Source organism: Thermobia domestica, chromosome 16, assembly GCF_964235325.1.
Source record: "Thermobia domestica chromosome 16, izTheDome1.hap1.1, whole genome shotgun sequence".
NCBI lineage: Eukaryota > Metazoa > Arthropoda > Insecta > Zygentoma > Lepismatidae > Thermobia > Thermobia domestica.
This window is the reverse complement of record NC_137469.1, coordinates 80,192,925-80,204,973: the sequence shown is the minus strand read 5'-3', so window position 1 is coordinate 80,204,973 and position 12,049 is coordinate 80,192,925. Positions and strand designations below refer to the sequence as shown.

At 34.3% G+C, this 12,049-nt stretch overlaps 1 protein-coding gene across 2 annotated transcripts in view; it reads right to left on the bottom strand.

Moving 5' to 3' along the window:
* The window catches only part of LOC145673192 (uncharacterized), a 473,383-nt gene that overhangs the window by 36,056 nt on the left and 425,278 nt on the right, over positions 1-12,049 (bottom strand). For both annotated transcript variants that reach the window (XM_081742659.1, XM_081742660.1), the window contains 3 exons: positions 5,165-5,290; positions 3,748-3,933; positions 382-550 (listed from right to left, as the gene is read on the bottom strand). In XM_081742659.1, coding sequence (XP_081598785.1) covers positions 382-550; positions 3,748-3,933; positions 5,165-5,290 — 481 coding nt within the window. The remainder of the gene's footprint in view (positions 1-381; positions 551-3,747; positions 3,934-5,164; positions 5,291-12,049) is intronic.

Here is a 12,049-nt window from a genome sequence, read left to right as displayed (position 1 = left end):
AGTTCGTTACAAAATCAAGATATGTAAAAGACGAAATAAAAACTGAATTTTAAAATATACTTTTTTCGTTACATTAAAATTTATTTTCAATTTCTATACTCACGTTATTTTATATGTCTCAGTTATAAATATTATTGATAACAATATACATTGAATTCTATTCAGAATGTACACAATAAATCTATCTTCGTAAAGCCGAATAAAATTACTTTTGAATTTGAAAACTTATGACTATGTTATTAATCATTAAGAAAATAACGACTTCTTCATTCCCTTTGTAAAAATTACTGGCGATATTTATGATCTTGTCATATTTTCACGATTACTAGGTCAGTTAATAATGGATATTAATAATTGACAAATTATTAAATAGTATAGTACCTGTTACAGTATCTCCAGCTTCGTGTTGCAGTTGATCTAAATGGCGAGACAGAGCGGGCAGGCGAAGTCGGAGAAGATCTCTGAACACTGCCATATCTACCGACAATCCTCGTAAGTTGTTGGCAAAATAACTCTCTGGAAGAACTCCTTCAATCAAATAGATCATCACCTAAGAAACAGAATAGAATAAACAGCTATGAAAGTGATAATTACTTAATGTGACTGAAAATCATGATGATGATAATAATATATTCTATCTTTTCTGACATTTTGACTATACCTATAGCAGTTTGAGTTGAAATGTAACGTTCAACAACGTATTTTATCACGCAATAGAGCATCAAAGTATATCTTGAGTCTCAAGTACGATTTTTAAAATTTTGTCTATCTCCTCTTTTGCTTTTCTCACACAGAATATATCTTGAGGTTTACTTGTGTTGTCGCTTTCTCGTCAGCTTAGGTGAGATAATGCTATTCCGTCTTCGTTATTATTGCATATTTGTTATTATTTGTTATAATAATGCTATTAATAGTCCTTTATTTTAATATTCGTTTTAGTCACTGAGTTTTCCGAAATTAGCCATGTTTTATTTAAATCTCAACTATGTCACATTCTTTTCGCTAAGCCTTTGATGCAGCAACTTCACAAGTTGTAATGAAATTCTCCCATGTAAAGCATGTGACTTATTCATTTATTTTTACGATTATCACAGGGAAGCCTCAATTCAGAGCTTACAACTTGTATCGCTTACGTGGATTTAAGCTAAAGAATTCTTGAATTGCGTAAGATTTACATAATAGTGGTTTTCTACATTGTGTTTGTAGACATGAGTTCATAGAACTTATCGAAAATCTCATTCTAATGATAATTGGATGTAGTAATATTTTTGTTTAAAAAAGCTACAGGAAATCAAAAATGGTTAAGAAGCTCTAGGTAGAAATGCATTTACACATTATCACATAGATAATGTACCCTATCACTTTTTTTTAACGATATATTTCATCTTTACATCCTTCATTTTATTTGATTCACAATAAAAGTAAAATCATTGTTAAGCTTCAAAATTTATCTCTACTAACTATTAAGGTACGTCTTATGAATATATATATTTGCGAAATGAATGCAGCAACGAATTTCCTTATTACTTTAGTTTTACTAAGGGTAAATTACATTGAATTCGAATAAAAAAAGACGTGACTGAGCCAGAGATCGAACCTGGGTTCCCAACTCATCCCACTATCGTTAACTATTACGATAGCCAACATACCTCAGTCAAAAAATGTGGCTGATTCAGGAAAGACTGGGTAGTGCAATGGTTAACACAGAGGTACAAAAATCCGTTTACAAATTTAATCCAGATATCCGGTTGGAGCTTATATGGTTCGGATACAACGTTAAGCTGTAGCTCCATGACTCATATAGCTTTGGTGCTGAAAAAGGACACCAACCAACCCAACCCAACCTGGGTTGCTTCCTTAACCCAGCTGCACATTTTTACTTTGTATAAGTCTTATACAGTTCTTGTGAATTAACAACTATAATTTTTATAAACTCCCTAACGCATATGTGGATTTTATTCTATGACTAGCTGAAACGTTCGTTCTTTTATACAGAGCGAATACGTTTACTGAAAGTAATTAAATCCTTTCTTCCCTTGGGATACACATTCAATGAAGGTGTAATAAAAACTCCTAAGATAATGTATTTTTGGCATAAAGTTTTCAAGTCCCTACCAACTTGGGACACATCCTTTAATCAACGTGACATGGTAAATTTCCACTTTGTGGTAGGTACTAACTATTTATCAAAACCATTTCAAACGGATCAGCCATTTTCCAAACGGATAACAAACAGCTGATAATGTCGATTGCAGTGTGACGAAATTGTCCCACTTTTCGAATTCTTAAAACTGGAATTTTGGGAAACGCCGGGACACGTGTTCGCTTATTTTTAACAAAGAGTTCGTATAGCGAGTTACATGTTCCTAGCTTGAAAGCATTTGAGATACTCAATTTTTCAAATAAATTTTAACTCCTCACACATCCTCAAGATACGCCTAAGAATTAAAGTGAAATGAGAAAAATTTAGCTAAAGGTATATAGTGACCATGTGTTAAAATTCATTTCAAACCGCGCACCTGTTTCCCCGTGAAAAAACACGCGCGTTAAAAAATACAACAGATAATTTCTTTTAATATGGTGAAAAAATATAGAAAATGAACACATGCCCACTTATTATTAATGAAGAATTTATACACACCAATTTTCATATTTCAAGTTTGAGATGCTCGGAGATACTCTGTTTTACGCGTAAATCTTGCCCCCCCCCCCTTTTCTTCTTGTGATAGAAATGCTCTCGAATCAACGTGACATGAAAAAAAAAAAAAAAAAGACTACCTCGAGGTAGGTACTAAGTAAGTTCTAAAATTATTTTAAACTCTTCAAGCGTTTTTCCCGTGACGCAATCAGAATCAACAGATAACAAAGCTTTCAATACGAAGAAAAATATCAAAAGAACATTTCCCTTCTCTCCCCTCTTAAACATAATGTTTGTAAGTACCTAATACCTTTGCTTCATATTGTATACTCTAAATCAATGGTCGTCAAACTTATGAAATTTTTGAGCTACCAACCAAAAGAAATACCAACTTTTTTAAAAAAATCTTACATTTGTTTATTGCCTATGAACTTGCATTTCAAGGTTACCTAACTGAAGCGTTAACGCGATCTACTGAAAATGTCCTCGCGAGCTACTAGTAGCTCGCGCTCGACGGTTTGGTGATCACTGCTCTAAATGAATTCAAAATTTGATATCACTTGGGATACCATTTAATATTATTCATTTGAGCTAATTTTTCTCATGAGTTACTTAAGTTTGATATGGAATCATTTAAGGAGGTGAAACTAAAAAAAAAAAAAAAAAAAAAATCGAAAAATAAGGACCACCCTAATATATAATATTATATATCAATATATATATATAATTATTTTTGGGCATTTCTTTTCACATTATACTCTAATACTGTTGTAGAGTTATCGATTACTAAAACAATATATCTAGTTGATGCATTAAAATCTTCAGGCTGTGGTAAAACACAGAATGAAACATATAATATAGGCACACTGAATAAATATAGCTCTCTAAAAATCGCTTTGGATATGCCAAAGTAGAAAAATGTATCTTCACGACCTTTTTCTAAACCTGCTTCCCTTGTGGCAATAAGAAGCAAAAAGCCTAATGTCCTTAATATTTAAAATGCACTCTGTCTCTTCACATATTTTATTTAGTGTCTCGTAGATAGAGCCCATGAGAAAAGGCCTTTGATAATGCATATACGTGTTCTTTTTTCTTTCACTTTTACTTACCTTGACAGAATCTGACTCGGAGCGGTCCATCACTTGAAGAATAAGCGCTGCCAACATATTAAATCCCTGGCAGTAACCGACATTCTTGTTCCATCTTGCATAGCCCAATAAAACTCTTTTGAGCAAAGCTTGGTTTTCTTCCGCATCTTCTCCACAGAACAGACTGCAACCAGTTCGATGCAAATCCTGTAAAAGATTTTTTTTTTTTAAAAAAAGGACTTTACATTCACAAAATATTTTTTTAAAGATTTTTTTCTAGAGGATTCTCTTACAAGTATGTGTGTCATTGTTAGGACATGAGTCTCACCGTTAGAAAAAGTCAATCAACAATATATATATAAGGCGAAAAACGTGTTGTTTCAAAGTTACCAGATGCCGAAATCAAGAAAACTGTAACTTTGAGGTTGCATAGCTCGAAAACTATGAGAGATATCGAAAGTGGTTAAAGAACTATTAGAGGAACTGGTACACTCTCTATCTAAATACCTATGTTTCAAAGTTGGGTTTATCGGCGCACATGATTTTAGAGAGAGAGGTGGAAGAGCGGAAGCTATACCGCAGCTCCCTGTATAAAATCCGTTGCGCCGATATGTGCCAACTCTGAAACTTAGATTTATATATATAAACCAAACAGGATAAAATTGAATTATTATGGATAACGAACAGCATACCTTTTAGATCCACATTCTTATTTTTTCTCTTTCTTCTCGAAAACTACGCATGAGGATTTACGTTCATCCGTAACATTGTGTTTAGGTCAACAACATCTATCGATTGTTATATACCTATCACATGTGGCAATTATGGGGGCACGTCGGCTCAGTGGTAGACCTATACTACAATAATACTATATGATATTATGCTAATTAATGTGAATCCTTTCACTTGATTTCTTCAATATTCCAAGATATTTAAAACTTTAATTAAACTGAGAAATTTATTATATTTGCAATCAATTTTAAAAAAAACTAATTAGGAAAACAAAATGGCATCAAATATGAAGTACGATGGTGATAAATTTGATTTCAATATGGAGTCAGTAAGATTTCTCTATGACTGATTACTAAACAAAATATCAATTTGCTATCTAAATTTACAAAGTACTAATGATTTGCATGAAATGAAATGAAATGAAATGAAAATGTGTTTATTGAAGCGGGCGAGGTTCAGCCATGGCTGCTCTACCACTTAACCCTTGTCAAAAGAATACAATATTAAATATTACACATCAAAAGGAATGGAAAAAACTATAAAAAAAAAAAATACAAGTAAAAGAATAAATCAGAAAATAAATAAGTCACATATGCAATAAAAAGTATCGATATTGTTGGATTTAGCTAAGTTGTTACATAAAACTGTACATGTCGTAAGTGCCAGAGGCCAGTCGCATGAAATAACATTGAGTGTTTCTACTTACTTTAACAATCTGAACTCCGAGCTCATCATCATCCGGATTACTCCATTCATTAAACAAGAACCTCTCCACTTGAGACCAGTCCACGCCCCTCGCTTGAAGGTGTTTCTCTGCTAATGTCAGCCACAGCTGTAAGAATGAGGAAAAAGCTTTTAATAGGAGACGAAATTGAATATCTTAAATTTTATACTAACAAGGAAGCCTAAAATAAGTTACACAACATTTTAAGAAAAATCTTTCTAATATAAGCAGGGAATATTCACCTTCACAAATAATACAAATCATCTGTTTATTCCGAAGAATCATCCGTTTATTAAACGTCATTAGCTGGCGCTCACTTACAATTTGAGGACCAAAATAACAACGTAACATTATATAACAACAAATATAAAAGCCGTGAATAAAATGAGCTTCTGGTTTAGGCGATTTTCTTCAATATTAAGATGAAGTTGGTTGGTTGGAATTGAGCGTGTTTTCCAACACCGAAGCTGTATTAGACATGAATCTATAGTTTAAATTTGAATCCGAACTATCGCAATGTGTTTAGATTTCAAAGCTCTCCCATCGGGAATGGAGTCCAGGACTCTGTGAACTTAAGTTAAAATGATTATCGTACTTTTCAATGTTCATTTTAAAGTTTTCTATTCAAACGTATAGTGTTAATTCTGTAAAACTTTACAAAGTTAATACTAGCTAGTCTGCAATACAGTTATGTGATGCAATATATTGGTTCACTTATTAGACCATATATTACTATAAGTAGGTATGTCGTCTAATGGGTGATATTGATAGTATAATGCAAATCATTTTCAATTATATAAGAGTAAAGATTTCAGAAATTTAAGAAATCGCGACTATAAACCGATTGGGTACTATAACATTTTAAAGGGGGGCAGATACATTCATGAAATATTAACTTCTCTTAGATGGACTCTTATTGTCTTAGAAAGTGTTTTCTAAGTGAGGAGTTGCATTACTGGGTGCAGATTGACTTTAGTAGGCTGGGTGTAAAACACGAACCACTTAACAACATCAATCAACTTGTGCTACGTGGTCACTACAAAGCAAAAATGCTCTATCTAACCGAGTCAGGATAGGAGCGTAGCATAGGTGCCCGCGCGGAAGGATGGAGGGGGGCGTCCATAGGAAAAACACTTTATATGGATCTCGTAAACACAAATGCCTTGTGGTTGACACTTCTATGATCACTTTCTACACTGCCTTCACATCACATAGAGCTTTACTTCATGTCTTCCTTATGGAGCACTACGTTCTATTGAGGACATTTTGCGTTTCGTATTTCTACCTTGTTATGCATGTGAGAAGTAAGATCCAGGTATATTTTGATTATTTATACAAACTTATTATAAAACCAAATAACATATTTCTTCCGTAGATATTATCAATTTATTTCCCTCTAAAATAGGATAGCACCGGCAATTTTATTAGTTTCTTTTCTTCCATCATTGTTTGATCATTAAGATTCCTGTTCCTCCTCATTTCTACCCGATCAACACATTCCTTAATTGCATGTAATCCCATTAGAAGTATACATCAAAAAGTGTACAGGACTAACACACACGATCTGCCCGCTGTGTTAAAAAGTACGTATATGGCGTACAGTAGTGAAACATATAGCACGTAAAGAAAAACTCGCCAAATTTGAGCTAAAAGTGCTACAACGCTTTATTTGCCCTTCTTTAGGCACACGGTGCACGTCAACATGGTGGTCTAAAGCTATCCACTCATGTCATATTCTTGACAACTCTACGTACAGCCGCTCAGATCCACTCTTCAGGTCATCAAGACTACCTGACAAAAGTGGTACTAAAACTTCATCTTTGATGAAACTCTAAAAAAAGAAAATAACAAGGGTCAAATCAGATGACCCGAGGAGATAGCCAGACATCGATCGTTGGAAACAGATGAGCATTCCGTGAATTTCTTCTTACAGAGACATCCAGTTGCTATAAATTTGGAATAACAATCACGTATTCTCTTTACACTTGGCAGTTCCTTATGAAATCGTACAAAGACATCTTTGGACAGTAATTACTGATCTTGTTGCATGGAACTCAAGGGCTTAATATAAACGCTCTTTTTTCGTTGCCCATATTTCTCAAGTATTCTCATGGTGGCCTCTTCACGATATCTGAAACAACATTTGTAAAGGATTTTCTTTTCATGTTATAGACTAAAACACTCTACGCATTACAGTTTCCACATAATATGCACACAAAGTCAGGGAGATTATTTGTGCTAGCCCATATTATGGTTTATATTAATAAATATTAATATTATTTATATTAATAAATAAATAATTGACTTTTTAATTTCCATTCATTGAAGTTCTTTTTATTTTATTGTATTAGCTGATTCCATCATCTCTGAACCAAACTATTTTGCCTAGTACCAAACTTCTTTCATATCACATTATCTTAAAGGTTTTCTCAGTACAGGGCGTCTGAAATCTGAGCTTCTCAACTTAAAAATTCATTGTACAAGCTTTACTTTTAACAGACTTAAATCTGATTTAAACTATTCGCTGAGCGAAACAACACGTTTATTATAAAAATATTTCGCCAACTATCCACTTTAGCCCCATCAGACACTATCAGGCTTTATTAGACATCACTTTGTACGCTTTATCAGACTGTACTTTGTTTTACCATCATACGTGTTACGTCACACGTTCCACTCATGAGAGTACCGACATCTATTGATGAAACATCATACTACAAATTTCAATGATAATTCAATTTAGTTTTGAGGGCCGCGGTGGCTCAGTGGTAGAGCGTTCACCTCTGGTGCGTGGAGTCCTTAGTTCGATCCCAGCTTGCGCCAAGTGGACTTTGTGATGGGCACACACCATGTGCGTGGGTTTTCTCGGGGTTCTTCCGTTTCCTCCCACTTTAGTCATTTCACCATTGTATTCATTTCTCATCACTATTGTCTCCTGTAGCCTAGCAGGCATAACGTGGAATGTAAAACTGAAAGATTTCATTTTATTTGAATTTTGCTTCGAAACCAATGTGCATATAGCATCTGCTGTAGTATTTAAAAAAAAAAATAATGCTGTGAATATAAAGAAGAACGGGAAAACAATACAAAGCAGGACAAGGATAGAAAAAATGTTAGGCACTTCCCTTTTCGGATAGCTGTAAATATACTTGCACAATGACGACGTAAAATCTTGATGTAAAAGGAAGCCTGACAAACACATTACTGAGAAGTTAAGTAGTTCGTGAGGATAACAACCAATAGGAACCGGAAGCCTTCAAAGGCATTGTCTGCACTTTTATGTCATGCTAGTTGTCTCGTCACGTAAAAGAGCCGGAGATCGATTCTTCATGTATATGAAGAAACACGAACCAATTTTTACTGGTTGTATGTAGGAAAGGCATGTTCAATGGAAAGTAGACATCCGAGTTCGAATGTAGAAGCAGTTGCCAGGCTTCTATTCGTATGTTTTGTGATCAATCACCACATTCGCATACATTATGCATACAGGTTATGAAAAAAAAAAAAAATACACCATTACCAAACTTTCGAAATGTAATTCTCTATGTGAAAGGAAAGAAAAATATGATAAGAAACATGGGTCGAGTTATAAGCTGCATAAAATTGAATCAACGGCTTTCGAAATGCCTTAGTCGAAAACTATCAGCCTTTCTCTTGTGGTTGATAAAATTACACGGTACAAATTCTGTATATATATATATATTCCAGTATCATACCGTACACACAGACTGAAGAATCTTTTTATTTATTTGCAAGCAGTATATGCATTACCACGGCCAGATTTAACATTCTTTTACCGCCCCGGGACACTAAAAAAATCCACTACCTCAATTGTAATAAATACCGTGTAAATAATTTGAGACAGTGAAGTGAATAATCAATATTTAAATGAAAGTGGAAACATATATTCAATAAATAGTATAATAGGCTAGATGTATATAATTTCGGTCTCGGTTACAAAACTATGATTGATTTGATCATTCAACAATTTGTCAGAGAGGGGACCACGGTGGGTCAGTGGTAGAGCATTTACTTCTGGTGTGTGGAGTCCTTGGTTCGACCCCCGGCTAAACAACTTTGTGGTGGATAACATCGTGCTCGTCGGTTTTCTCGGGTACTCCAGTTTCCTCCCATTTTCTCATTCCACCAATTTTTCCACCATCATTCACTTACTTTTATCATCATTACCCTTAGCCTAACAGGCATAATCATGGGACACTAAACTCAGATTTCATTTCATTTTTGGGGGCGCGGTGGCTCAGTGGTAGAGCGTCCACCCCCGGTGCTTGGGATCCTTGGTTCGATCCTAGCTTGCGCCGTGTGAACTTTGTGGTGGACAAACACCGTTCTCGTGGGTTTTCTCGGGGTCCTCCCGTTTCTTCCCACGTTCTTCATTCCACTATTTCATTCATTTCTCATCATCACCATCTCCTTTAGCCTAACCAGCATACGCGTGGGACGTAACTCTTAAAGATTTCATTTCATTTTTTTTTTCATTTGTCTGAGCTGAAGAGGTTACTTTAGCGCTTTTTTTTGGGGGGGGGGGGGGCAAAAGGTGTGGATCATATAATCATACCGTATTTTTTTAAAATATCACTTTCGACACAAGGAAGAGAAAAAGGTAATGTAAATATTCCTGAGATAGAAAAGAACAAAGATATGTCTTGATTCATTGTAATGATGAAAATGAACGCTCTGCTGAATTGTTGGGTACAGGAATGCACAAAAGCAAACGTAAGTTAGTATAATATCTACGTAGGATATATACCGGTATTAAAAGTTTTCAAATTCTTCTGTCGAATTATGGAACTAATTTCTTGAATACTCTTGGGAGGAAACTCTGATAAACATAGCAGATAGCTTTGTAGGTGAATACATGGTTGATCTTGTGTAGATCAGGACTATTGCGTGAATATAAACTCGTCAGAACTAAAAAGTTATTTCCGCTATCTTGCCAAACAGATTGTTACTTGAATATTTCCACGTGTAAAAATCAGATTACTTATATTCGTATGCGCGTGCATAATAAATTTCTGAACGTTTCAGAAGTGGAGTACAGAAACAAAACTGGTCCAAGTATATATATATATATATATATATATATATATATATATATATATATATATATATATATATATATATATATATATATATCGGCCCCCAAAACTTGAAAACTTGCCGCCCTGGTTCATGGCGGCCCATGCCTAAATACGGCGCTGTGCGTTACTTTTAGGGCTATGTGTGTGACCGTTAGGAGTAGACAAACAACAATAGATACATTCTATTAATTAACAGGGAACTTTTCTTTACATATACTTGTACACTCAGCGACAAAAGTTCTTTCCGTTTAATGAAATTAGTTTCGTAAATAACTTCAGAATGGAAGAACAATTTGAGTACAGTTTTCAGTAAATTTAAAAGAATGTAATTTTCTGTACGTTACTACCACCGTTATTCCAAAAAAAAATACCAGCCATACCACCGTTATTCTGAAAATAGATTTTACCAAACAGAAATAACTTTTGTCGCTGGCTGTACAACACACAAATAAATTAATAAACAGGGCCCGGATTTTGTTGACCTAAAATTTTCTAAAAAGTGACCTATAAAATGACACTAAAATTATTGTAAAATGACCCTAAAATTCACAAAAGTTGACCTTAAAACTTGCAGTTTTTTATATGTTTATTTCATTAAAACACTGACATTTTTTTAATATCTATTGGATTTTAATTACCGTTTGCACTCATTTTCAAAAGTTTTGTTTCAGTTAGTTGCAGTCAATTGATTATTTGTGTCTTTGGTTTAAAAAAAGCAATATCATTAAAACTAAACTTTGACCAATTTAGTAAATAGCTAAGCATTTTGTATTTGAATTACAGATATATAGGCCTATATCCAGTTAAACAACATATAAACATTTTATAAGCTGTGATACATACAACAAACTCAGGAACTTCGCAATCGTCAGAAAATTTAGCTCATACTTTATTCAGCATTGCAGTAGATAACTGTAAACATTGTTACGATTTTATTGAATTAGCAGCCTTAATTATACACGGAGCAGCATCTGATACAAAAACAACATGGTCATGCTGGACACCTTCAGGCCAAAGTAGGGATATCGATTTATCGAAAAGTCTACATATTGTAAAATGGTTGACAGATTCCAACACTTCACCAGTTAGCAAAAATATTTTGCTAGGTTCGTCGCCTTTCATTGCCCCGACAATAATATTGACTATATAGTTCCTTCACATCACTAGTCTGTCTATAGAAACAAAAATTTTCTGAGTCGAAAGTTCCTCTCTTATTTTGTCCTCGTTACATTTTGACATGTAATTTTTCCTAAGATTCGTTTCGTCTGGAATGGAACGACCTGTATGACGCTCCAGGAAATCCCACAATTTCCATTACTGAGTTTCCAAAGAGGAATATTTGAAGGCACAAAAACTTCACACAACTCTTTTGAAAACTGAGGATTTGCCTTTACTATTCGAAGCACTCTCCACAAGTAACAACTGTGAACACTTGGTTCTATATTTGTTTTCAACTGCGCGTAAATGTTTTTCCCTTCTGATATGCTTTAGCACAGTGTATCTTTTCTCTGCTGCCACTTTTACTTCACATACCTTGCAAAGTAATATTGTACTGTCAGTACTAAAAACATCCTCACCAAATTCAGAAATAATCTGTCTTAAACGAGAAGTTGTAGATGGTTTAGGCCTCGGCATTCTACATACTGAAAGCATCAATTCACTCTCAAGTTGAAACTAGGAAGCACACTTAAAGAATAAAAGTTCGCGAGTGTAGATTGTATACACCAGGATAAGAGAGAAAACCCCTGTTTAAAATCTTTGTACGTCT